Consider the following 26,577-nt stretch of genomic DNA (forward strand, 5'->3'; position numbering starts at 1 on the left):
AATACATTTCCGACGCGAAAAGCACTTTGAAAAACAATCGTTACTACACTATCAAACACTGCTAAACAAAGCAAAGTATACCCACCCTTTATAGTAGTAAAAATAATAACAATAACAATACCTCTTCGTATTATATTAAAAACTTATTGTTTTTGACGTGTTTATGTCAAAATAATTTTTAAAAATAAAAAAATATATATTTTAATGCATTTTCAAGCAAAAAAAAATACTTTTAAAAACAACCGTTATTACACTATCAAAGACCATTAAACGAGGCAAATAAACCCACCCTTGATAGTAGTAAAACTAATAACAATAACAATACCTCTTAGTATTATTTATACATGAAAATTTAAAATTGACATAAAAGGTTGACGTGAGATGTATCTATTGCAATGTGTGTGTATTAGCATATTGGCCATACTTCGGAGTGAGTCAATAACAAATTATTTTTAAATATAAAAAATATTTTAAGTATTTTAGGTTTGACAACAATATTAAATTTAAGAGTTTTGAATTTGGCGGCCATGCCTTGACCTGTTAGTAGCTTTTGAAATAAAAAATAAAAAATACAATGCCCCCGTCTTCTAAATATTTATAATGTGATCCACAATATCAATATTATATATAATATGATACATAGTATAAATATTATATGTACATAGTATCAACACAGTGATTATCCCAGGCGTTGTAATGCATAGTATCATATCTTCCATCAGGTAAAGGTGGGTTCCACATAAATATGAAACATGTATAAGGGGCACTAGTTATTTTAATTTATGCGTACACTTTGGTGTTAGTTTTCTTATCACAATCACAAGTTAAATGCTATTGAAAAAATAAAATATTTATTAAAAAATCAATTTCTTAATGGTTAGAAAAATATTTTTATAGAAAATTTTAAATAAATAAACATCGTAAGTATATTTTTTCAGAAAATCTTGTTGATTTCTAGATGAAATTGGAAATTATTATATAAACAAGACTAGTTATCCTAATATGAAAGTATTTTCAATGTTCTCTCTTTTTATGAGATATGAAAAATTACTAGGTTTCCATACATATAAAGAAGCCATGGAAATCAATATCTGGAGTTTTAGAATTTTAAGTCTAAATTTAGCCTTTTAGGCCCACATATTTTTTTAACCTTTTTAAGGATAGAGCCCATGAGTCAAGTAAAATTCTGGATGAAATAATCCATGAAAAAGGTTAGTTGTTAGAATTAAGTTTTTGTGGACATATATTCCTTAAAACGCCAACTAAAATGGTAATTTGAATTTTGAATCTCTCGGGAAAAAATAAATAAATAAGACCATAGTTGGTAAGTTGCAGTCTAAATTTATTTCAAGTGAAGGATTTTTTTAAAAATAGAAATTTATTGAAACTTTATATAATAAGCATAAATTTTAGACCTAGTCTGGTTCAAGGTCCGGGTTAATTGTTTTAAAAAAAATTAAAATAACGTTGTTTTAGTAAAAAAAAACTTAAGTTAACGGGTTGTAACCGGGTTTTTGACCGGATCAACCTGCCAGGTCACACATGATTTTTTTTTCCTGTTTTTTATTTAACCCGACCCGGTTTTAGTTTCAGGTTGACCTGGTCCCGGGTCGGCCCGTTAAATCAAACCGGGTTTGAAAACTATGATAATAAATATTATGTAACACTTTTATTTTTTATTTTAAACTTTCTTGTCTCTGTAAGAATAATTAATTTTATTGTTTATTTTTGTTTTGATTCTTCAAAAATGAATTGCAAGGATTGTTGAGTTTTTTTTAATATATGTCGAGAATAATTTTTATTCACATATACGTAGGCGAGAAAAGAAAAGAAAATATTTGATGGTGAAGGGTATCCTGGGCTACACGGGCAGCACGCTAACTTGAAATGAAGGGGCCATGGCCCCAGAAAGAATTTAAAAAGTCATTTAAGTTTTTGTGTTGACCGTATTTAGCTATATTATCAGTCTGTTTATTTTTATATTTTAAAAATATTTTTAAAAAAAATTTAAATTTTTTTTAATTTTTTATTATCTTTAAATTAATATATTTTTAGTATTTTCAATCATTTTGATGTGTTGATATCAAAAATAATTTTTTAAAAATAAAAAATATATAATTAACATGTATTTTAACATGAAAAGTTATTTAAAAACAATCATAATTATATTATATTATGTGATGACTGAAATTAAATTTTTTTTTTATATAATATCTTAAAGGCATACCCTTCGTATCAATTTAGAATATTTAAAAAAAATGCAAAAGACGTTAGATCTCTTTGAAGTTTGAACTGTTGATCAGAGTAGAATTAATCCTTTAATAAATTATCTGACACTCGAAATTCCTAAACAAAATTGAAGAACTGAATATAATTCTTTTTATTAGATAAACTCATATTTTCATTCAACTAGTGTTGATTCGAGCATGTGAGATGCACGTGATTTTTAAATTTCGAGCTTTAAAATCGGATCAAGTATGAAAAAGAGAAGGAAAATAATTGAAAAAAAGTGGATTTTTTTTCTTTTTTTCAATATATTTTTTTTTAATTTGAACTAATTTAAAGGTTGAGGTATGAACCACGTGCATTTCACACGCTTTAGTTAACACCGATTATACGAAGACCTGGATTTGACTAGTTAGCTATTTGATTTTGTTCGGGAACTTCGATTGCCACATAATTTTATTCAGGAGCTGGTTCTACTTTGACCACTAGTTTATGGGGTTTGACACCTTTTAACTTCTAGAAAAATAAATTATTCTACGATTTTAAAATTCTAATTAAAAAAAGTCATGGAATGAAGCAAACCTCTTTAACCATTACACTTTTCAGCCATGTTTATTTTTGTATTTTAAAAATATTTAAAAAATAATAATTTTTTTTAATTTTTTTCTTTAAATTAATATTTTTATATCATTTTGATGCGCTGGCATAAAAAATAATTTTTTTTAAAAAAAATTATTTTAATATATTTATGAGTGAAAAACAATTTTTATGCCTGAATTTATTTATGTCCATGAAAATAAAAAATGTAATTTTAAAGAATATAACTTAATTAGTCAAGACCTGAATTTATTTCTCAAAGATTATTAGTTCAAGTATCACAAATTTAAGAGTTATTGAAAACTTACATGATCGTTAATTTTAGAATTTCAAAGAGATTAATTAAAGTGTATATAAGTTGATCCAGACACTTATAATTAAAAAAATAAAATAAAAAATATTAACCCTTGATGCAAAACAATTCTCAATAAAAACATGGAAAAAAAAAAAAAGGAAATTGAATGTGTGCAATTGTCTTTTCAAAATTGAAGAATAGGTACACTTAAAATTGACTTATAAAGTTAGACCAGCAAACATTGATTTATGAAGTTGGTTTATAGTCAACGTGACGCTACAAGAGATTAAAAAAGAATAGACATTACACGCTCATGTTCGTGGCATGCGTTAAAATTAATCTCCTGTCTGAATTGTGAGTAAAGATGGGTTAAAATTATATTTTTAAATTTTTTATATTATTTTGATATATTAATGTTAAAATTTTTATTTTAAATTTATTTTGATATATTTTTAAAGAAAAAACAACTGTTAATATACTTTAAATATGGTATAGTTTTGTTGATTGATTATTGTAGGAATTTTAGCTTAAAATATTTATCTTATTGAAGCCAAAACATTGATATGTCCAGTGACGAGATTGTTTTGCTGGTCGAGCTTCAAGGACGAGTCAGTGAAATTAATTGAGGTCACAATCAAGAAATCACATCAATAGAATGAAAAGAAGTATGATCAATGTAAATATACTATAGATAAATAGACATTTCTACATGGCTGGAGAATTGAAAAGAGTGAGAAATCAATATTGGATAAAAAAAATTAAAATTTATATGGTAATGTAATATTCCCACATATTCTCAAAAATTGAAATAAAAAAATAGAAAGTGAGTCATTGTATTATTTAATGAATTTGAAATCCAAATCTATGTAATTTATTTAGTAATTAATATGATAAATAAGATAATAATAATAATAAATTATTATTAATAAATTATATTTCAGTTGCATGTAATGTTAAAAAAAAAAAAAACACGAAGAGATAAATTTGGCCAAAAAGTAAAAGCTGGAATAAAAGAAACTCTTTAGATTTCATACCGTCACTTTAACCACAGGACTATAAATAGAAAATCGCGATCAATTTATTTTTTATTTTTATTTCCAATTTTATTTTAACAAACACCATTTGTTCTCGAAAAGAAATAACCACAGGACGGGTAGACTGCTGTGTTTAGAATCCAAGCATCACAGTTATAGCTAAAATATCAAGAGTGGAGTCTTTTGAATTGAAAAACTATTTTCATTCAAAAATACATTTAGCCACGTTTAAGAGTGTTGTTCAAATATAAATTTGCAGAAAAATATTTTTTATGTTTAATGTTTTATATTTTTAAATTGTTTTAATATGCTGAAATGAAAAATAAAATTTTAAAAAATATTATTTTAATATATTTCTAAATAAAAATTTAAAACAATCATTGTCACACCACTAAATATCCCCTAAACATCATCTTTTAAATTAATTTATAATCTAAAAACATAAAAAAATAATAATAATAATCAAAAGCCACCGAATGATATTTAAAATAGGGTTTTTGGAGGCATCCACCCTTGGATCGTTTTAACGCTTCTCGTAGCCCTCCCCTCCCCTGTTTGGTTCACCTAGTTCAGCTGAGTTGATTTAAGGTGGGGGTGGATAACAAACAGATATCTCTTACTCTATTCCCTCCTCATTTTCTAAACCCTCCCTCGCTTATTTAAATAAATAAGTGTAACAAATTCTCCAAAAAATAAAAAAATGGAGGTTCCTGTATTGACGAGCTTTCACTCCGTTTCTCTCTCCTCCAAAACCGCCCTTTACATGGATCGCTGCAGCTTCTTTCGCAAGAGATTGAATTGCAAAAGGCGTTGTCGTCTTCGAATTAAAGTGAGCTCAGAGAAGGATGATGATGATGGTTCATTGAGTTTTAAGAGCGACGCTATTAATTTTTGCGGGGGAGGACAATCCGGCGATTTAGTTGATGTAATTAGCATTGGCAGCAGGAAGGACGCCGTTGTTGATTTCTGTTTCGACTCGCCTTTACAGTTATCGTCTTCGCTCCTCCGATTTTGGTATCACCTCAATTCTTTCTTTATTTCTTTTTTACTTTATTTTATCATAGATCCTCTTGCAATTCCTTAATTTGTTTTTGCTTTTCTTTTTCTGGTAGGAATATTCAAACCAAAGATTCCGTGAATGTTCAGTTGCAAGAAAGGGTTCTTGAAAAAGGTTTGCGTTTCTAATTTTCTTAGGTTAGGTACCAATCTTTTTTTGTTTTTTAGCAATAATTCAATTTTTTGTTCTTCTTTTATTAATGTTTGCAGATGTTAATCCAAGGGTTATGGAAGTTTCGCAGTTTCTAAAGTTCCCTTCAAAGGCCATTGTCCTTGTTTGTACATTCCTTAACTATCACTCTCTTATATTTTGGGCTGCTGTTAGTCTGATTAAATTGTTATCTGCTAAAACTAAATTAGTATACTTATGAAGGTAGACTGGCATGTGAAGTTATTTAGTACCCTCAGCTCTGTGTATTGTTCCTCCACTCACAACAAAAAGAGGAACTGCCTTGATAGCTACAATGGAGGGCAACTACCATGATAACTACCAATGCATAGGGAGTATCTAATACTCTATCGACTTACACATCTATCAACCACAACAAGCATGATTGATGTTATCAGAATACTTGTCATATTGACTATCTGGCATCAATCTCGTTAATGCTTCATAGCTGCCTGCTGAAATAAGAAAAGATTCAAAGACCTCAACTTTAGAAATCTTGTCCGTTCAATTGGAGTATTTGTGCAACACTGATGAGAAGGGGAAACAATTTTAGTGCATCAAATACGAGATGTAGTCAGAAAATATAAGCATGTGAACTGAGAAATTTCTAGCTTGCCCAAATGGATTTTGTTAGGAAAGTGTATCCTCTGAAATATAATCTTTCAAGTCCCACCTTGCCCTTTTCAATTCTTAATACTTTTGCGTATCTCTTTAACGTATGCCATTATAATTCCAACACTTTTTTGGAAATAACTGGGTCTGTGAAGAAAACTTAACTGTAGGATCCAATTTTAATGAATAAACAGAAACCAGAAAAAATTATATCATGCTAATTGCTTCCTCATTCTCAACTAGCAATCTTACAATGCTGTGGTTTTTTCCCCTCTAGGTGGCTAGTGCAGGATATGGCTTGGATCATATTACAGCAATTGATATTCTTAAAACAAGGAGGTTCAGGAATGGATTTACTGTCGCTATTTTTCTAAAGCCTTTCAGTTTTGAAGGACAAAGGCGCCAAGATGAGGTATAGTATTTGGAAACTGTTGATGTCAGATGCTTTTTTACTGCAATAAAATAAAATAAAAATATTCATCAATGATAGTCCACTGGAAGATGTTCTTTGCAGTTGTATCTATTCATATGTGCATTAAAATATGGTCGGGAAACTTGGAAGCTACCCAACAACCTCTCCATCTGACAGTGAAAATCCCTTGTTCATTATTTTAAGTTGCATGCAATACTTTATAATGTGGTTTATTTTTTCTGATATGTGGTGATAACATTCATTGCTCATTTTGTCATGTTAACTGACTCAATAACTTCAGGAGATAACAGGCTGAAAATATGTCATTTTTCTGAAATAGTAGTAATTTGCGTAGGTGATTTCAAAGAACTGCCTTATGTTGGGTAGGCCAGAAATTTGTTGGATGTTTGTTGACTCAGACATCTGAAACCTCCTTTTGTTTTCTTTCACTGTCCTTTGGGATAGGAAGATTTCCTTTCCATTGCACTTTAGACATGGGAGTTTAATTATATCAATTAATTAGGAGACTCTTTCTCTTGTTGATGAAGAACCAAGAAACACATGAAGGATTATTATTTGAGCATTTAATTTTAGGAATTTTATTATTCAGTTTCTGACTCAGTTCATGGGATTTAGGAAGTAGAAAGCTGTAACTTCTTGGCTATAGATTCTACCCAACTCACCCAACTAAGCCTTACTTGCAAATTTGTTGGAGTTGGATATTTTAATTATTTGTTCCATTCTCCACTAGTCTAATGTATATCATCAATAAGAATTTTCCATAATTATTGAGATTATACCCTTTTCACGTGTAGTGTGTCTGAAGCAACAATTTTGTGATTTGGCTTTCTAATCAAGTATTTGCCTCAGCGTTGTGATTGTCTATCATTTCACAGGTGAAAGATTTGGTAGGAAAGCTTCAAGAGTATACAAATTTCTGTATTGGTAAGCAATGCGGTATATCCTTCGATAATAACTCGTCTTTTTACACAAAACCAGCTAGAAGTCTTTGTTTATTATGACCTCTATTTTTAGTTTTCTCTGGCACATTTGCCACCGTTTCATTAGTAAAATAGCAGGCTATTTGCTGGTGGCCAAAGCAATTTCTGGGAATTCACTCTTTTTTCCCATTTAGGCCTGGATTATCTTTGTATGTCTGTAAATGAAAGCTTTAAATTATAAACGAATTTAAAAGTAAAGGGATTGAATATATAGTTTCTGAAACCATAATGATTAGTTAATTAGTTGCATTAAACTATAGGGACTAAGTCATATTTAACTAATGTTTTTTGCTCAATATAAAAAGTAGACCATCATCTATACAACTGGGGCTGCTAGGAGACTGGTAAGCCTGATAAGCTTTATATGTTGTGTTTTGTAATTACAGATATTGACACTGATGCACTCCTAAAAAAGGACTTGGTCACTCTAGATGAGGCCTTGAAGTCTGCAAACAGTGCTGTTTTAATGGCCATAAATGCCATCTCTATTCTTATCTCGGTTAGCATGTGTTCTGTCCTTTCTCTTTGACAATCAATATTCATGCCATGGTTCCTCTAATTTGGTTATTACTGGTCGTTTTCAGGAGATGCACCAGAAAATAATTGATGCAGTGCATAATAATGTGAAAGAACTTAAAGTTTCAGAAGTTATAAAAGTAAGTCTCTGTGACTATCCCCATTTGTGCAAGTTATTCATGCGTTTTCATTGTTCTTGTCTTTCTTGTTTTGTTTTGTTTTTTATTTAGGTTTTTACTCAAGATTTAAACAAATTTTCTCATTCATAGATTGTTATTTGTCTGTTTTCTTTTCTGTGTTATTTTTCTGCTTTATCTTCTGAAGCTATCCCAACCATTTACAGATACTGGAGAGCTACAAAGAAGCAAAAATTGGATTTGGCACCGGTAACAGCATTAGAAGTTCAATTATACAGGCTCTATATGATTGCCCATTTATTGGTGCCGGTGTTAAGGTATAATTAAAACAAATTTGAGTGGAGAACTTGCAAAAGTTTTGCCTTTAACTGTTTCAACAAGTGTTGATTGCACTTGTATCCTAGGCATGGCTTCTTCTTTTCTGCCTTATGCAATGATAGATATTTTTAAATAACGATTTTGCTCTACATATGAAGACTGAATAGCCATTTTTCTCAATGCATATGCATGCTCTCTCATGTTTGTCCATTCTTTGGTTGTTTGTTGTGCACAGGAATTAAATGGAATTGTTATATGCATTATTGCAAGTTCCATTCTTATGGACGACAAAGATGTACATGCCTCTCTGCTTACTTTCCGACGAACAGCAAATTACACGGGTGAAATCATTATTTGTACATCTCATGAGCCTAATCTGGAGCCCAACATGCTGGTAACAACAGTTGTTATTGTAGGGTAATAATCCTTGCTCTGCATATAAAAACTTGAATTGATTAAATCTTGATTCTCAATTCCTTGTGCAATGGTTGGAGTTGGTATCCCTTAATATGCTGTTCTGTCATTCTTGAGTTGAGTTAGTTTAGGCCACAAACTAGGCGTTCGCTCCCCTTTTGCATTGACATTTGATTATGGAATATGTAACAGTCTCTCAATGTTGAGAAAATCTGAAAAAGCCTTTTCCAGTGATAACCGTTCTTCTGGAAATAATGAAAATGTAAGAAAGCTACTTTGCATCGCATTAGTTATGATTGTTGTAGTTCTAGTTACCTCTTTTATTGCCTAGAGCTGTGTGCTACTTCATTTAAATTGTGTGGTTTCTTTGTTTGGTTTTATCTTAAGTCTTCCCTCACCCCCGTATTCCTATGTAAATGTTAAGTATACCATTGCTAATTGTGATGGTTTTGTTTATATCTAGGGTTATGCATTTTTTCTCAATTTTTAATTTAAATTTTATGTGATCACCAGCTGTATTGAGCAACAGGCTCCTCAGAAAAGTAGCATATTCTCCAAACTGGCCCAGCATTTCCCTTTTGTTTTTAAACTTCTGAGGATATCCCACCAAAAACCTTATGGCAACAAAGGAAAAGATATGGAAGATGCACAGCTATCGAAGGGGATAGATTCACCAGACTCTGGTTTGGTGGAAAATACAAGTTCTGTAGAAGGTTTAGTCAATGGTGTTGACAAGCACTCCAAGGACTCTGAGAGGGTATCAGGCAGTGATTATGTTGACATTTATAGTTCAAGGTTCTGTTGAGCATTGGTTTATTTTGAGATCTCTTACACTCACAGTCCATCGTTTTTTCTAATATTTTTGCTTTTTGGTATTTTAGGAATTACAACAATGGAGTTGAAGAAGATGGGGTTGGCCTATTAGAAGAAGATACGATAGAGTCTTCTAATTTTTACAATCAAAACATGGAAGGTTGCACCAAAAAGTTCCTTGTTGTATTTCAGTCCCTGCTGACTACACAAATTTCAATTGGTTAAAGCACCTTGGATTAATCTATTTTGAGGTCTTAAATTTCTTTGTTTGACACCATGTTTACATACGTGTAGAAACTCCTGCTTTCCAAAGGGAACCACTCATTAGTAGGAATATGGGGCCAGGATATCAGATTGCACAGGAGTGGGCCAAAGAAAGGGCCGGAGCCACTCCAGTGCTTGATGATATGAGCATCTTCCAACTTCCAGTTGGTGTAAGACCTTCAGAAGAGTCGAAAGGCAGTCTGAACATCTCATATGCCACAGAACTCTCAGAACCTAAAACTGAGGATGATTTCAAAGGCCAGACACTTGTTAATTCAACTATCCCTTCTTGGGGTGATGCAGGTTTTGTAGCAGTGAGGGATTTTTATAATAATGCATCCACACTGTTAAAGGGTAAAAATCCTGATGTGCTTAAAAAGCAAGGAATTCTTTCTGCTCGTGCTGCATCTATGCTGGTAATTTCCATCTCATGAAAACAGATCCAAAAATGCAAGTCCGGTTCTGGGTTCTAATCTGAAAAGCTATTTTTTTGAAGCTAGACATTCTGTTTCTGTTGGCTAATTGTTGGAATAATCCTGTTTCTGGAAGAAAGTTGTACTTGCTAGTACTTTAGTATAATAATCTGAGCTGCTTTTAATTTTAAACGGAAAATTCTGCCCATTTTCATGTCAGACTTGTCATCTAAATTTTCTAGTTATAAATTGGAATGTGTGGTTATTATCTGTGCATAAAAGAGAGAACCATGAAACTCTAATACTCCAATATTTTCTACTAATTCTACAAATTTATTGTTGTTGCATTTAATCTGTTTAGATGGAGTTGGTTAGTGGTGGGTTTTCTTTGAAATGGTTATCTGACATTCAAACCATGTTTGGTAACATCACCATGGAGTGAAAGATAGTGAAACACTAGTTCCTTAAAAACCGATTTTCTGAAGAAATAAAAACAGTTCAATGGCCATGCATTGTCTTTTGTTTTTATTTTTTTCCTAAGCTGGAACTCCTTTATTTGAATTACTGTAATTTTGGACAAAGAAACCATAATTTCACTCAGATATTTTCAGGCAACCATGAACCTGAAATACTTTACCTTTTCTTCTTTCTTTCTGGTAATTGAGAAACTTTCCTCTATCATTGAGATCAATTGATCTATTTCTGTTCTGATTCCAATTTTCACACAGGAAGCTGAGCGAGATTCACCAAAGAAGTGGAGTCCTATTATGGAAATGCAGTACAGGGGAGGCGTCTACAGGGGGCGGTGCCAAGGAGGTCTGCCAGAAGGGAAGGTACTTTGCTATAAGCCCTAGAATGTTCAGAAAGTTCAATTTCTGGTGATATTTGTTTCATCTGTAGTAGAAGAAACCAGAACCCACTTGAATAAGTTATTATGCAGGGCCGTCTGATCCTTCAGGATGGAAGCATGTATGATGGCATGTGGCGCTATGGTAAGAGATCAGGCCCAGGTACATTCTACTTTAGCAATGGGGATGTATTCCAGGGATCATGGAGGGATGATGTAATGCATGGCAAGGTTGGTCTCACTTTTCTCACCTCTTCCTCCTCTTTCTAACTTGACTGATGTCCTTCAAAATAAGAGAATCTTTGTGACCAACTTCATCATTCTCTAGCATTATGAGGCTCTGTGTTTTGTGCCAAATTTAGATAGAATTGATTCTTAGTGACTGCATTAAGGCAACATCTTGGTTATTTCTAACACTAAAATCTCTAATCTTGGATGGCTCTATAACGTTAACCACCATTTGGAAGCATTTTGAAGATTAAAATATACATATATAGGTGCAACATAGTCCTAAGAGGTGCTGATTTTTGGTACACATGTTCCGACGGCATTGGGAATCTTTTTGGTAGTTACTTTAGTAAGAGGCAATATCCAAAACACATCCACAACATGTGCCTGTGCGTGGTGGGTTTGTGCGAGTGGGGGTGGTGATATGGGGATGGCAAGGTTCGATGCACTATATCCTCTTTTCATTTTTGTCCCCACAAAAGAAAAAATGCTTCTATAAATTCAACCAAGACCAACACATATGCATTGCATTTTCTTTGCTCTACATCCAGGGCCCTACTTTCTGAACTGCTGCTGCACCTTCCATTATTGAGGATGGCAAGGGCCTAGGCACTATATCCTCTCCTCATTCGTGTCCCCACAAAAAAAAAAAAATTGTGCTTTAATAATTTCAATCAAGACCAACCTAAATGTACTGCATTTTTCTGCTCTATGTCCAGGCCTCTTCTTTCTGAAGTGCCACTTTATCCTTTATTGTCGGTATGGAAATAATTGCATTTCAAACTTTGTTTTTGAGTGTTGCTCTGCATTTCTTGGTTGTGTAGGGCTGGTTTTATTTTCATTCTGGGGATCGGTGGTTTGCAAACTTTTGGAAGGGAAAGGCCAATGGTGAAAGCCGCTTCTATTCAAAGTTTGGTGATGTATTTTTTGGCCATTTCCAAGATGGATGGCGACATGGCCACTTCCTTTGTATTGATGTTGATGGAGCAAGGTATGTGCTCAATTCACTATGGAATACTATTTAATCTCAGCCAGTCTTCAATAACATTGATTTGGCATGTTATGCAAAATAATTATTCAATAATTTGTTCTCATTAATAATTGTTCAATAATTTGTTCTCATTTCCTGGCATAATCTTTTTGTTATGCAATGAACGTTGGTATTGTATTAATAAACATCACATCTACATATTTACACGAGATTTACATTTATAAATGCAATCTATGAAGTCCGGAACATTCATGCTGATACATCTTTCTTCTTCTTGCACGAGCTCAAGTGGAGCGCTTCTTTAGGTGTAAACACTAATACTTTTGACTTGCATGACCCCAAATCTTGGTATATAAATCAAATAATACAAATTCTCTATGTGCACAGGTATGTTGAGACGTGGGATGAGGGTGTTCTTGTAAGCCGTGAGCAATTGGACTCCGATAATGGTGGTGTATAAAGATTATGTAATCTTATAATTTTAGTTATACTTCTCGTTGATTTATTTTTTTGCACTTGCATGTAAAGCCGTTATCTGTTTCTATAGGTTTAGAATGCATTCCATATGTTTGAAAGTTATGTTCAGAACCTTGCTACAGAACTCTGCTATCCAGTGGTGTTCTTCAACATCCCTCCCCAAGCAGCATGTTCACTAGAAGGTGTAGTTTGTAAAGCAGTTGTGCATTGATTTTGTTTTTCCAATAGCCATATTGATAAATTCGAAAACAATGAACATCTTGTAGGAAAATGGTTAGTTATATATTCATCTTAAGAAGACAGCTGACTTCTTATAAAGCAAGCAGAAATTATTCTTCTTGTTATAGCGGCGGCGGTTTTGTATGATTTCCGCTGAAATTTCTAGGGTGGTAGCGAATTCTTGAAAGTTCTGGATGTTGCCCTAATCAGCCGCATGCATTAAGATGAAACATTTGTTCGGGTTCAATTTGGATGGAGAGAGAATTGGGGATTTTATTCGAGGATTGAACGAAAACGTTGGCAACATATTGGGTTATCTTCTGAGCAAGTAGGGTCAGGGTATGTCTCTTGCTTGAATGATGGTGATGGCGGTTGAGGATGGCTGCGGTGGAGGGATTCATCCAGCTGTCGTTTTCTTGTTTACGAAATACACCCGATGGTTTAACACTAGAAAAATCATATCCTTAATTTACTTCTATTTAAATCTAAAATTATCAAATTAGAACATTTTAAATCATGATAAAAACTTGTAGACTTTCTATAGGAAGAAACCTGAGCAACCTCAAATATATTCAAAACCATCTTTAATCTTTTTTAGATCTTTGTAGTCAATTTATTTTAATTTAATAAAATTGCTATTATCACAACCCTAATAAGTATCGGGTTTGTTACACATAATCAAACACATGAATTAATTAATTTTTTAAGGTACTATAAACTTAAATAAACATAAAGATTTTGTAAGAACGGAAAATATTGCATGTCCTTTGACATGGAAAAAAAAAAAAGATTTTCACTAGTTTTAGCAAAATTTCAAGAACCCTTGTTGGCCGAATAAAATTAAAATCTACTTACTAAATTCCTTCTCTTTCCATAGAATTTTGTTTGCTTGATATAAGCTTCTGAAAACCTTTGCAAAAAATAAACAAATCAACCTTCTTTGGACGACTGCCTGCAGCACCTGGCGGCCAGCTTACTAGTCACAGCCCAATGCTTACGTTTCCAAGTTTCACGACGCAATCCATGAAGAACCAATGCGACGGTGTAGACTTGTCTTCTCCCGTCATCCAGCTGAGCATTCATTCACCCTTCAGACATTTTTTTTTTTCGAATTTCAACAACCATTCCTGCAAAGTTACAGCTAATAACTATTCCACCCAACTTGTCATACCCTGTACCATTTTTCCCTCGGTGCATATTGTAGGGCAGAGATACAACACAGAAAAGCAAGAACTTGGCCCAAACACAGATCTTCAGGAGGCTGCCCATCTAGCATATTCCTACAAACCATTTAAGCAGCATAAAAATCCAGTTGACAGCTTTAAGCAAAAATGTCAGCTATCAAGTTTTCCAAAACTCTTAAGAAAAAAATTAAACACAGCTTGATAGTAGCAGTTGCATGGAAATACATCTAATTAATTATCACGACTAGCCAAACATTATTAAAGCTATGTTCTATACATGCCTAGGTCTATCTACCGGAGAAATAACAAATAACAAACAACAAGATCGGTTGCCTTATACCAAATGTTCAAATAAAGATGAGATCTCAGCAGAAGATTTTTATAACCACTCAACCAACTTATGGATTGATCGGTTCAAGTACATCAGAAGTTTTTCTGACTTCAAGAATTTTATTTTAGCTCCAGCAAAAAGTCTGTCAATGCAGCAAAGAAAATAGTTAGCATAAGGTTGCAAAACCAAATGCTGTCAAGTTTCCAAACAAGTGACTATTCTTTAAAGAAAATGTTGAGAGCTTAAACAAACAGAGTGACCATGTACCGATCTTTACTTATTATTATTATTGTACCAACTCCCTGTACAGTCAGTACTAGAGAGAAATTCTGACTGACACGCGACAGCAAAAGGCATGCCATTAACATGAAAACTGAATATTCTTCACAAGGGGGAGGACCAATATTCCTTTTAGAAAAGTTCAGTGATGTACTTTTCTTTACTGAATATCTGTTAGATATGTATTTGAAGTATATATCAACCTTATGCAGATTAAACAGATATCTGTAAGCTGGCGCCTCTGAAACTAGTTTATTAGATGACAAGTTGGAAAAGGAGTACAAAAAATATCAGGTAAGACACTTATGACAGTCTCTATGCTTCGGAATGCCAATTTGACAGGAATTCCAGAGCATTATGCCATCAACCTCAAACATTCTGCAAAGTTTTGTCATTTATCAAAATTTAGGTAAGGTCTGTTTGCTTTCTCTTTGATGTATCTCTTCTACACTTCCCTTCAGCTATTTCAATGCTTTATTGCTAACAATATAACATACAAACGGAGGAACATAATATGTAAGATATCACTTGATGAATTTAAACCAGAAACCTTACCTTCTCATGTTGCGTGCAAAGGGGAAGACTCCCTCAAAGCATATCATTCACAGCTCATTGTTGCAAACTTTGTTGAACACTCTTTTCCGGAGAATCATATCGACGGAGAGAATTAAGACTGTATGAGATTAATAAACAAAAAAATAAAATCCATCAAGGAAACGGTTTTAAATGATCAAATTCAGACACACAATGTGCAGATGTTTTCCTGACCTGCAGTTTTGGGGAACCCTCCACAGCATAGACGATGATCTTTTCAAGGCTGGTGGCAAAGATAAAAAAGTTTTCCAATCCTGAAGCATAATTCTAAGATCATGAAGCTTGCTATCCAAACCATAACAGCAATTTGCGTGCATTGTACAAACTAAATTCAAATCCTTGCTAGGTTCGCAAAGGCCCCCAAAGAAAGCAGTGTCCAAGAATCTCATCTTCAATCCAAGGTCCTCAATGAAAGGATCAAATTTGATAAAATTAAGGACATCCTGATCATGGTATCCAGGATAGGACTCCCGTGAAGAATACCAGAACTTGTAAAATTCTATTGAGCGGTTGTTGGACTTTACATAGTTAAAACCTCCATTGGGTCTGTTTTGTATATCACTAGAGTTGCCCGAGAAATGATCACATGCAATCTGGAAATCAGCATCCAAATAAAACCGTGGAAAGGGGTCCCTGAACCACATAATATCAGCATCCTGGAGAAAACCAACCAAATGAATTGAATGTGCAGTGGAAGATTTAAAATAGGATGACCAAATTAGGATGAGACATAAACATGCATACTGAAATGAGCATCTGCATTCCTAAACTAAAGAAAACAATAGCAGCATTTTTTATGGGGAATGCTATTCTATTCCGACAAATAAAAATTCCGATGCAGACACAATAACAGACTTTTCTGGGTACAAAAAGACGTGTGCCAGAAAATAAGGTCAAAACAATTGCATACTAGTGTCATTTCAGCATCCTTAACAGCACCGATCTCTTGCAATCTTATCAGCTTAGCTAAAGAGCTTTAGCAAAACAATTAAAAAAAAAAATCAACCTTTGCTAGTTGAAGGATACAAAAAAATGTTGCATTTCAAAAAGAAATGTAAAAACAAGGCACCAATTCCAACACAAACTTAAAATTAAATCACTTGATACCAAGTCTATCATCCAATCCATCTTATTCTTTCCTTTAATTTACCTCCTGAAAGAACCTTAAAATTACTTTCAGTAAACTCTCTACGCACGCATTGGATAAACATTTTCCATTCAAAAGCCAATTAACTATGCATTGAATGTACCTATTTCAGGACGGAATTAATTTACTTCAGCAACGATAAAACAAAATTCAACAATCATCCATCTCAATTCTCAAAGAGAACAAGTAAACAAAAATCACCGCCCAGAACATGAGAACAAAACAGGGATTGAATAATTATTACCGTGAAAACAAAGTTATAGCCCATCTGAAGAACAGAGCGCAAGAAATCAATGCGTCTCCACATCATCTCCAAATACGCAGGGGTCATAAAATAAGCCTCATCATGAAACTCAAGTCCTTGAGTAACAAGAGCAAAGCAATGCGCATGAGATTCCATACATCGCTTATATGCCTTTCGATCCAACGCCACAATCACCAAATGATTCAAAAGCCTACGCGTACCCTGCCCAATTCTAAAGCTTTCAAGGAACAGATCGATAATTGTATTTGGAGCTGCCCATGCTTCATTTAATGTGGCAATTATTACTGTCTTATCTTCCATCGCAGCTTCTTTCAATACTTTCTCCAGCTTATAATCATCATCACCATCATCATTAATCTATACGATGACATTAATAATCCATCCATTAATGCTCAAACTAAAAGAAATAAATTTGCTAAAGTGCGCCACCAATCATATGATCTGTGCTAAAATGCGCCAAGGGAAAGAAACTCACTGATAATTTAGAATCGCCGTTGTTGCTGTTGCGGAGAGAAGGGAAGATGTTAAAGGAGTAACCAGAGGAGGAGGATTGGAAGCGGAGAGAATCAGCGGCTCCGTATAGGAGCAAAACGGAGATGGAAATGGCAACGAAGACGAGTACGGCGCGGGGGACGGTGGAGTCAGGAAACATGGAGGTGGAGGCAGGGAAGCTAGGGGTGAATCTGGCGCGAAGGAGTTGTCTGGTGGTGACCGGCAACTGTCTCCTGGTGGTGGATTGGGGCCTGAGCAATGAAGCTTTATTCATTTAGTAGCATGGCTTATTTGATTGAGATATATTTATTTAGTGAGAGTGAGATTCGGGGAGGGCAGGTAGATTTTTTTGCCGAGCGATAGAGACATCAGAGAGGTACTAAAATATTTGGAAATCCACGAGAACGTCGGATTTTGAGAGGGTGGGTCCTTCCTACGTCCGTTTGAATTTTTTCTGAGTGGATTTTTTTAACAGCTTGGGCCACCTGGTAACAACAACTTGGGCCACCCGGCAACAATAGTATAGGCTTTTGCCTTTTCTGTTTGGGTTTTTTAACAATTTGGGCCACCTGGTAACCTTGGATAACAGCATGGGCTTCCAACCCGAGTCAAGTAACAGCTTCTGCCCGCCCGTTTACAGCCTAAAAGTCTGCAAAACCTCTGTCCTGTCTTTGGAAATCTCTGAAAATGGCTGCACTGTCTGTTAACATAGAAGTTGGAGAAGAAGAAAAGGAAAAAATGGAATCGAAATCAGAAGCAGTAGCAGAGAAAGAAAGAATGAAGCCATGGGAACAGCACGCAGGGGTGATAAACATGCCTCGTTTCGATTACAACGCACCTTCTGCCCTTCTTCATCATTCTCACTCTGGCTTCCTCATCACCTGCTCCATCAGTAAGTTTCCTCTTTTCTTTCCCTATTCTTATTTATAATTGACCTTTTTATCGTTTCATTAATTTTACTAGGTTCTCAAGCAAAAACATTGAATGCCCTAATGCCCAATTTCCTTTGTCTATCTGCTTATTCTATTTTAGGATTTTTTTTTCCTAACCTTTTCGTTACTGAAACCAGAGATTGAGAGACCCACAACAAAACACGTTGGATAAAGTACTGTTACTCTTAGTTCCCTCTAGTGCCGAAGGCTTTTGTATGTCGGAAGTGAGGGCTTTAGAATCTTGTCTTGGAACGTGGTATACTTGTGAGTTTTGTGGGATTATTTTAATTAGAACAAAATATGTTTCTTTGAAACACAAAACCCATTTAGGATCATGTATCAGGAATATGCTTGAGTTCAAAAGAACGCTAATTTGGATCTCATCTTCTACATCTTAGGTCATTCAGGATTCAGAGTGGTAGTTTTATTGTTCAGACGCTAAGATATGAATGATGGCAGTAGTATTGCATAATTTTGAGCTCCACATCTGGATTTGTTTTTTAACTCACTTTTTTCATTAAATAGATAAATGATCCCAAAAGAACCAATCAGGGACCACAGACGCCCCTTTAGTAAGTAACAATTAACAACCCAGCATAGCTGCCGAAGTGTTTATATAGTCACTGCTCGTGTCTCAAAGATATTTCAAGAGAGAATCTAGAGGTTGAAATTATGCATGTTGTATAAACTATCTTAGCATCTAATTTATGGTTTCTGGCAAAGAATCTGAATCGCGCACCTGAGAAACTCATAATGTTAGTTCGCCATATATATGATCTTTTTTCCCTTATAGCTCCATTTTTGTAGTTTCTTTATTGTTAATGTGTTTGGTTACCTATTTTGCATTCATGTTGAATCTGGAGTTATAAACACTGATATGTGACAAGCATTTTATTTTTCTAATTGCTATCTTTCAATAACTAAGCATGTAAAAGTTATTAAATATATCTCTAGCCAATAAAAACTGTTATCTTATCCTCCTTGACAACTGTTCATGCATGTCTTAAATTTAATCTATCTGGGTTTTAAGCTTCAAAAATTTTCTTTTCTTATCAGAAAGGGAGAAAAGTGCTACAAAAGAAGCCATGTCAATCCTTGAAAAGGTTTCATTCACTTTACCTTGTTTACATTCATCATCATCTGTTTCTTGCTTTTAGAAGTTCTTACTGTTCCTTGTAATGGGGGGTCTGGTAGGGGGCCTGGCCCCTGCAAAAAAAATATTATAATATGCCCCCCATAAAACTAGCAAAATATTTCAGGGCCAAAACTAGTCCCCCCCCACCCCCAACAAAAAATAATAATAATAATTCCTGGCCCCGCCTCTCATCACATCTATTGCTAAGCTAAGAGATATTCAATATGAAAAGTCATTTCTTGAGCTATTAAACCAACAGTCATAAGAAGACAGTTTGCTATCCTAGAAAGAGCCCTTGGTAGTTATTGTTCATCTATCTTCTTATATTGTTTCTATTTCCAACTGAACAAGCATTTATAACTGTTCAACGGGCCTTACATTGGGATTTTGATAAAGCCCTTTAACATGGATGTTATATCTAAATTCTCAATTTAGGGAATGGTCATGTTTCTTGGCACTTTTCTGCTTTAGAGGCCTTCATGGAGGAAATCATTTGGCTCTACTTCTTTTATCTTCGTTATGGAGGTTTCTCAATAAAATGTTGAACAAAGCAGTGGAGATCCTTTTTTGGGGGGTTCAAGGCAGGATTGGTGGGATTTATTATAGAAATGTAGTACAAGATCTCCTAGCTGCCAATGATGCTGCAACTTCTCTAAGAAGTTTAGGTTTCCTTGGGATGCGAATTTTAAACTTACAAGGGTTTGGGAACCTGTTATTGAGAAATCTGAATGGGGTTAAGAGACACTTATCTTTATATGTGCATAGGCTTGCTTTATTCTATGTCATTGTTTCCTATCCGTGTTTTGATGTCATAATCCCACATCCCTTGCTTTAAGAGATACTGCATATTCAAACACTATATAGGGTGGGTTTGGGTTGGTTTTCTACTCTTTTGTTTCACTATTTTCAAAAATATTTATCAAAAAAGGTAACTAACATTTTAAGGTAGTTGAGCTGGGAGAAATCATTTTTCTTTGAATAACTTTCTATTATTGTTTCATGAAAAAAGTTTCTTGCACAGAATTTGAATTCTGTGCTGATTTTGGTAGGACTTTTTTTTAATACCCCTTAAGCCTTATAATAATGACAGAAACCGTGTCTTTATTTTATTCCTGTTGATTCTGTATGAGATATCACGTCCTGGCATTGGAAAAAAACACTACATTTGAAATATATGTATCTGTAAATACTAATACTGCGATCTTGAATTACTATGCAGTATGCTGAATCCTACAATAGTGGAAGCTCTGAAAGCGTGGAAAGATCTGATGAAAATAAAAGCGCTAAGAAAAGGAGAATATTGACTGATGAAACCAGTGTGAAATGTGATGAAGATGTGAAAAGTGGAAGCATTATTGACGAGATTAGTGGTAATTTCTAGCCTAGATAACAGACTTTGGATTCTTACTCACAACTCACACCTATGGTTAGGCATTTGATTATTTATTTGTTGTGATATTGCTTGTGCTTCCTAATAACAGGTGGACCTGCAAAAGAAGATTGTCAATCTCTTTCAAAAGCAGATGCACCTGTGGAAAGAGATTTTGTTCTTTCACTAGTGAAGCTGACAGGAAGTGGTTTGGTTCTCCTTACATTTCCCAGAGAAAATCCCTCTGTCACCGCGGACGTTGTATCAAATATTTTCCAATGTCTGGAATCTGGGATTTTAAAGTCACCTCTGTAAGTTGTTGGTGTTACTGGTTTCTATTTCTCAAATTATCTTATTTAAGTAAGCATGGTTCTGTGCTCCATTGAAGGCAATTAAAATTTTCCCTTTCAGTTTTGCTTTTGTTTTGTTGTCTTCTATAGAATGATGTTTCATAATCCATCCTCCAATCTGCATAGCCATCTCTTTGAAATACACACAAACATTTAAGACAATCATTATCCTCAAAAAATGAAAAGAATAAAAGAAGCAGGATCAAAATAAAATAGCACCACTATCCTCCTGAATGTCGGATAAAGAAATACTCATTGGAATTAATCCACGAGGAAGCATAAAAAGTATCATATCCCACAACACCTGTATTGAGGAGAAATGTCCTTTGATGACTTGATCATCCTCTTCTGTCTAAACACTTGAAATTATCAAAAAGCAAACATGGCACAGCACTACAAAATCCTTCTTGAAACCCCAGAAAGGGGATCATCAAAAATCTTCTACCCTCTTCGGGAGCACATGTCTCACACTCTTTTCCAAACAATCCAGGACACATATCCCATGTTACTGAATAACGTGAGGAAAGATGGCTACATCACTCTCGGCTTTGATACCACAAACCCGAGCATTATGATGTATCCTCATTTGCTTCAATCCATCATGTGTCTTTTTGTGGTTTTGTCTGCTTATGCTGCTCCTGGAAATGTATCCTCATTCTCAGTTTCCTTGTGTTGACGCAAAACTGGAAAGTCACAGATCATGAATGTTTGAAGTTATACATTCCTGTTGTGTGTTGTTTGGTTTGCTGAATCTATAGATTAACCATTAGGTTATTACAAGCAACTCATTAGTGACTAGATATATGGTAATGGATAAATTTATTTTTGCAATCGATATGTTGGTACTATATTTCCTTTTCTCATCTTAACTAGCTCTGAAAAAATGTCAATTTAATTGCAGCTGGTGTCATCGCATTTTCCCTATTCAAGCTACTTGTTTGTTAATTGAGAAGGAGCTGCGAGCAGTTGTGTCAAAGCTTGTTCTTCAATTCATCAATGACAAACAAAATAAACTTGCACGGCCTATTAAGGTACGCTTACATTCTGTGATTAGTGCCCGTGGTTGTCCAGTCTTCTATGCTGAACATATGTAAGTGGTTGGTAGCCCCTACAGGTTAATTGAAGTTTTAACCTGCATTCCAATTTACTAGGTAGATATCCAAGGGTTTTTTGGCCATTATGAGTGAAACAACTTGTGAATACTTGAATTCCACAGCATTCTTTTGTTTTTATGTTAAGCAACACTGATTTATTCTATGAATTGTGCCACTGCAAATGGTTTGAAAAAAAGACAAACCTGGCCTTTTTAATGTCTTGTGTGCAAATACTGAACTGCTCTGATGCTAAAAGAAATAGAATGGAATTTTCATCTTGACATACCTCTCTTTCTCCGTGCCTCACTTGTGAGCATGAGTGCAGTTGTGGGTGCATTAAATTGAGAGAAAACATCAGAGTATTGTTCAGCTGTGACGTTATAAATTAACTGTGATTTACCTGAAGTTTGCAGTTGGATATAACAGAAGAGGAATTGAAGAGACATGCACGAAGAATTTGAAAGGTAATCCAAAAGATTCTGATCCATTTCCCATGTTGGACCGGAGCAAATGCTTTGATGTTGTGGCTTCTGCAATAAAAGATGCCGTACCAGAGTCAGCTGTTGATCTCAAATCACCAGAGGTGAGATTGAACTCGCCAGCTCTTAATCTTACATGTCAATGCATTTCTCTTCTTTTGCCCCGTCTTCAGGCTGGTGACCATAATGAGAAATCTTACAGCTCTCTGTTCTCGTGGAGTTGTTGCCTCTTTCTGGATTACCCAATGGATCATTGGTTGCTGCTGTCTCTGTTCTTCCTCAAAACCTTGTAAGTGTAAAGCCGCGGCTCTGCATTAAGCCACTAATTTCTGATGCGAATGCGCGGAATAGGAGTTAATATGTTGCGAAGATATCCGACCTAACCAAGAGTGGCAAGCTTCATAACAGGTAATCACAATATAATGCCCTTCATGCAGCTATGGTTTCTCCAGTTTTTCTTCACCTGGATGGCTTAGCATGGTGCAAAAGATGCATATTTAATTCGTTTGATTAAATAGGATAGGCCTTCTCTCGGGATGAAAATAGATAGGGTTGATTTTGGATCATGGAACCAGACCAGCAGCCTGGATGAAACAGCCATTGGCATTTCTTATCACCTCGAATTGTCGTCTATACCACATGTGAATCTTTGCCCTGTTTGTTTGTAATGGTAGTCAACATTGGTTAAAACTTATGAGAGATTAAATTGAATTCTACATCGAATTTAGCATACTACTTCCCGAGGTATGTTTCCGCCTTCCTTTCCCTGGACTTGTTGAACTTGTGGGGTTGGATTCGGTCTTCTGGTCCAGGTTCTGAAGTGGGGTGGGATTCGAGTCAGGTTTTTATTTCTAAATTATCTAGATTTTCCCTTTTTTAGGATGTAATATATTTATGTTCAAGAAAAAGGAATTTTAACGAATTATTAAAAAAAGAAAAAAATAAGATGACATTATTATTAAATCAGGTTCGGAGAAATGTCGGATCATATCAGAACATGTTTTTCTGGGGAGGCCGGGGTGATGAAGGAAGGTGTAGGTTAGAACTGCTGCCATTGCATCCTATTCTTAAATTGAGTTTTTTGTTTTTATTTTTCCATCATTGACTCCGTTTCAAGCTCTAGTTATATTTCCTTTCCAACTTCCAATTCTTGAATAAATGCACGAGGCTCTTGTGCGTATCGATGAAACAAGAGGGTGGCTCTTTCTGTTGGAAATCTCATTTCCTACGTTGATGAGGCAAGTCATCTCCAAAAGGAACCTCCTCTACCTCCTCTTTCTTTGGAAACAAGCTAGGTTTTCGAGATCTAATAATACCGACGGTCCACATCGTGCATCTGAAATTATTAATGGTGTAATCTGCCTTTCATAATTACTAGCACAACTCAAGAGATCGGTGTAGTTTATAAATGAATAAAAAAATAATAGTATCTATCTTGCATCAAAAAGAAACATATTTTTTAAGTGTAAGTTTTTATTATGTAATAAATTAAATAAAAATCATGGTGCATCGGCTCTAGTATGTTTTCTAATATTATAAAATGAATATTTATAATATATAAAATGACAATTGGCACTTGTGAGTTTATTAAATGGATATTGGGGTTTTTTTTTTAATTAATTTTGATATTTATAATTGTTCAGATAAAACCAAATATAATATTTCATTATAATATTTTAACTCTATATAAACTTGTTACTACATAGAAAGAATAATTATACAAAAAATATTTTTATTTATTTATTTATTTATTCAGAGGATTTAATTGTACTATAAAAATATTTTATCTATGTTGAATAAATAAACATTTTAAAAATAATATTTTTAAAGCCTCTATACTAACTCTACATTTGTTTCCATGCCCAGACAGTGCAGTAAAATCAACAATTTTAACAATTACAAGGCTCCCGAACACGAGCATTAAAAAAGGGGGGCGACCATGTTTGAGAGTATTATCAACCCTGTTATTCTTTTGGGTTCAATGCCTTCACCAAGGAACCCAAAGTGCTGAATGTCTGCTGTTGCCAATAATATTTTTTATTTTTTAAAAATTATTTTTGATATTAAACATCAAAACGATCTAAAAAGCGTAATCAATTTTAGTAAAAAAAGTTTGAAATTTTCAAAAAAACATGAAACTCAATACCAGAAACACGACGCATAGCAACCCTAGCAGCATTAATTAATAAGGTTCATCAGAACCCAGCCTTATGAATTTGATGGCTTACGAGAAGAAAGCATCTGCGTAAATGGAGTTGCATATATTGGAAGTTTTGCTTGCATTTGACCTTGAAGATGAAGAGTTTGAAATCATTCAGGTCCCATAAAAGGCCTCACAAGCTCAACTCGTAAAACAAGTGAAGTTGTGTAGTGGGTTATAGTGCACATGAACTATTTATTTTTAAAACTGTTTTTAAAATAATTTAAAATAAATATATATTTTTATTTACTTCAAATTAATATTTTTTTATATTTTTATATTATTTTGATATATTAATATCAAAAATAAATTTTAAAAAATAAAAAATATTATTTTAAAATATTTTAAAATAAAAAATATTTTAACATTAAATAAGCAGGATGATAATACTGATAGAATTGAGTCAATTGACCTCTGGGTACTAGAGAATCACCGTCCTCAGATTTGGGTCTAGGGCAGTTGTCAAGTTTCCATACTTTACATGTGCTTGGTACTGTGGCTTTTTATTTTTAAAAAAAATAAATATATTAAAATAATTTTTTAATACACTTGAAGCCCATACACTTGATTTGATACTTATTTCATGCAATCGCAGGCCCATGCATCTATAGGCTCTTTCCATGATGGTTTGATGTGTATTTTGATCATGAAATTAAACCATATACCAATATCCAGTGCCATAATACCAGCTCGTATCTTATGGCTTCATAATGCAATTACTTAGGACATTATCGAAGCATGCGTGGGTGTTGAAAGCTTCTTCAGCTGTGATTCTTTTCACCGGAAAAGCTAAAGATGTGCTCCGTTTATTTTTTTGTTTTTTTTAGAGTGTTAATTAGTGCTTAATTCATTGTGTACAGATAGTGCAACCACTTTTTTAGACTCGCCGGAAAACGATCAACACCTTCTTCACCAGGTTCTACACGGTGAAAGGGCACCAATGGTAAGAACTGACATCTTTCTTAACAGAAGCTGGGGAACATAGCCGCATAGGGATTTTTTTTCTTTCAATCTTAGGGATGTTCTCAAGCTAACTCCTGTACTTCTTCAACCTCACGAGAATTTTATTTTTCACAGCCTAATATATAGTTTGACGCTTACAAATTAAAAGAGAGCAGGCCCTCTTGACCATGGGTTAATCTCTCATATTATAGAGCATCACTGCAAAAGGATATGGCAGGAGTAAATGTGGTCCTAAACACGTAACCATTGAACCAGACTCGGTAAACCATCTAATAAATCTGCTGAAAGTGACGTGGGCCAGGTCTCTGCAACTGGCTTACGGAGATTTATGTAAAGAGCATGATAGACAATTTTCAACATTAAACGCGTGAAGGTTGCCCCCTGCCTGAAAATCACAGGTGCCTGAGGAATGCCGGTTTCACCACGGAACAGAGGTCGCCCATTGATCATCTCCGCAAACACGCAACCTAATGCCCGGATCTCAAAGGAACTACAGCGTTCCGCAGCACCAAGTAGGAGGTGAAGGATCCAGACGGTGGGAGATTCTCCTTGGCTGGAGGAGACAAAACGTGAGTCGTTTTGTCTATTTGCAGCCATGCTTTTAATTTGTTGACAAGACAATAACATGCGTGCAAGGGAATAGGATTCATATGTAGCGCAGTAAAAGATGGTGCAAGGGAATGTCAGCTTGTTTTCGTATCAAATTATGCAGGTGAGATTTTTC

General features: G+C 34.4%; 3 protein-coding genes across 8 annotated transcripts; 2 read left to right on the forward strand and 1 right to left on the reverse strand.

Annotated features, from left to right (window-relative positions):
* The first annotated feature begins 4,678 nt into the window (after nt 1-4,678).
* Nucleotides 4,679-13,138, forward strand: LOC118046499 (protein ACCUMULATION AND REPLICATION OF CHLOROPLASTS 3, chloroplastic). Of its 2 annotated transcripts, XR_012171020.1 has the most exons (17): nt 4,679-5,166; nt 5,265-5,323; nt 5,419-5,483; nt 6,267-6,401; nt 7,298-7,346; nt 7,789-7,901; nt 7,987-8,058; nt 8,262-8,372; nt 8,609-8,790; nt 9,301-9,582; nt 9,669-9,760; nt 9,895-10,280; nt 11,006-11,110; nt 11,218-11,355; nt 12,177-12,343; nt 12,731-13,002; nt 13,087-13,138. XR_012171020.1 is itself a non-coding variant. In XM_035055429.2 (16 exons), exons 1-16 carry the CDS (start codon nt 4,853-4,855, stop codon nt 12,801-12,803), a joined length of 2,343 nt encoding a protein of 780 aa, XP_034911320.1. In that variant the 5' UTR covers nt 4,679-4,852; the 3' UTR covers nt 12,804-13,138. The 2 variants fall into 2 exon arrangements, 1 of the variants encoding a protein (XP_034911320.1); XM_035055429.2 differs by having other exon boundaries at nt 12,731-13,138.
* Nucleotides 13,139-13,839: 701 nt separating this feature from the next.
* LOC118046500 (uncharacterized protein At4g15970) lies at nt 13,840-17,701 on the reverse strand. Of its 3 annotated transcripts, XM_073412065.1 has the most exons (6): nt 17,315-17,701; nt 16,819-17,196; nt 15,602-16,083; nt 15,389-15,506; nt 14,211-14,319; nt 13,840-14,127 (listed from the first exon to the last, which is right to left on the reverse strand). In XM_073412065.1, the coding sequence occupies exons 1-4, from the start codon at nt 17,603-17,605 to the stop codon at nt 15,443-15,445; spliced, it is 1,215 nt and encodes a 404-aa protein (XP_073268166.1). In that variant the 5' UTR covers nt 17,606-17,701; the 3' UTR covers nt 13,840-14,127; nt 14,211-14,319; nt 15,389-15,442. The 3 variants fall into 3 exon arrangements, with proteins under 3 accessions (XP_073268166.1, XP_034911321.1, XP_034911322.1); XM_035055430.2 differs by having other exon boundaries at nt 13,840-14,319; XM_035055431.2 differs by lacking the exons at nt 13,840-14,127; nt 14,211-14,319 and adding an exon at nt 14,360-14,696.
* A 268-nt stretch (nt 17,702-17,969) lies between these two features.
* Nucleotides 17,970-23,420, forward strand: LOC118046497 (uncharacterized). 3 transcript variants are annotated; one of them, XR_012171021.1, is made up of 8 exons: nt 17,970-18,223; nt 19,320-19,366; nt 20,618-20,768; nt 20,880-21,078; nt 22,019-22,148; nt 22,618-22,794; nt 22,893-23,098; nt 23,209-23,420. XR_012171021.1 is itself a non-coding variant. In XM_035055428.2 (7 exons), exons 1-7 carry the CDS (start codon nt 18,019-18,021, stop codon nt 23,046-23,048), a joined length of 1,065 nt encoding a protein of 354 aa, XP_034911319.1. In that variant the 5' UTR covers nt 17,971-18,018; the 3' UTR covers nt 23,049-23,420. The 3 variants fall into 3 exon arrangements, 1 of the variants encoding a protein (XP_034911319.1); XR_004687178.2 differs by having other exon boundaries at nt 23,214-23,420; XM_035055428.2 differs by having other exon boundaries at nt 17,971-18,223; nt 22,893-23,420.
* Nucleotides 23,421-26,577: the final 3,157 nt, after the last annotated feature.

This window comes from Populus alba, chromosome 10 (assembly GCF_005239225.2).
Source record: "Populus alba chromosome 10, ASM523922v2, whole genome shotgun sequence".
Taxonomy (NCBI): Eukaryota; Viridiplantae; Streptophyta; class Magnoliopsida; order Malpighiales; family Salicaceae; genus Populus; species Populus alba.

Excerpts from the sequence above, each read along its gene's own strand:
- LOC118046500 (XM_073412065.1), bottom strand. The coding sequence starts at position 17,605 with ATGAATAAAGCTTCATTGCTCAGGCCCCAATCCACCACCAGGAGACAG. Across the intron at positions 16,084-16,818 it reads GCTATAACTTTGTTTTCACG|GATGCTGATATTATGTGGTT; the intron begins GTAATAATTATT and ends GGTTTTCTCCAG. Across the intron at positions 15,507-15,601 it reads AGGGTTCCCCAAAACTGCAG|TCTTAATTCTCTCCGTCGAT; the intron begins GTCAGGAAAACA and ends AATCTCATACAG.
- LOC118046497 (XM_035055428.2), top strand. The coding sequence starts at position 18,019 with ATGGCTGCACTGTCTGTTAACATAGAAGTTGGAGAAGAAGAAAAGGAA. Across the intron at positions 20,769-20,879 it reads CATTATTGACGAGATTAGTG|GTGGACCTGCAAAAGAAGAT; the intron begins GTAATTTCTAGC and ends TCCTAATAACAG. Across the intron at positions 22,795-22,892 it reads TTGATCTCAAATCACCAGAG|CTCTCTGTTCTCGTGGAGTT; the intron begins GTGAGATTGAAC and ends GAAATCTTACAG.
- LOC118046499 (XM_035055429.2), top strand. The coding sequence starts at position 4,853 with ATGGAGGTTCCTGTATTGACGAGCTTTCACTCCGTTTCTCTCTCCTCC. Across the intron at positions 6,402-7,297 it reads GACAAAGGCGCCAAGATGAG|GTGAAAGATTTGGTAGGAAA; the intron begins GTATAGTATTTG and ends ATCATTTCACAG. Across the intron at positions 9,761-9,894 it reads TTACAATCAAAACATGGAAG|AAACTCCTGCTTTCCAAAGG; the intron begins GTTGCACCAAAA and ends ACATACGTGTAG.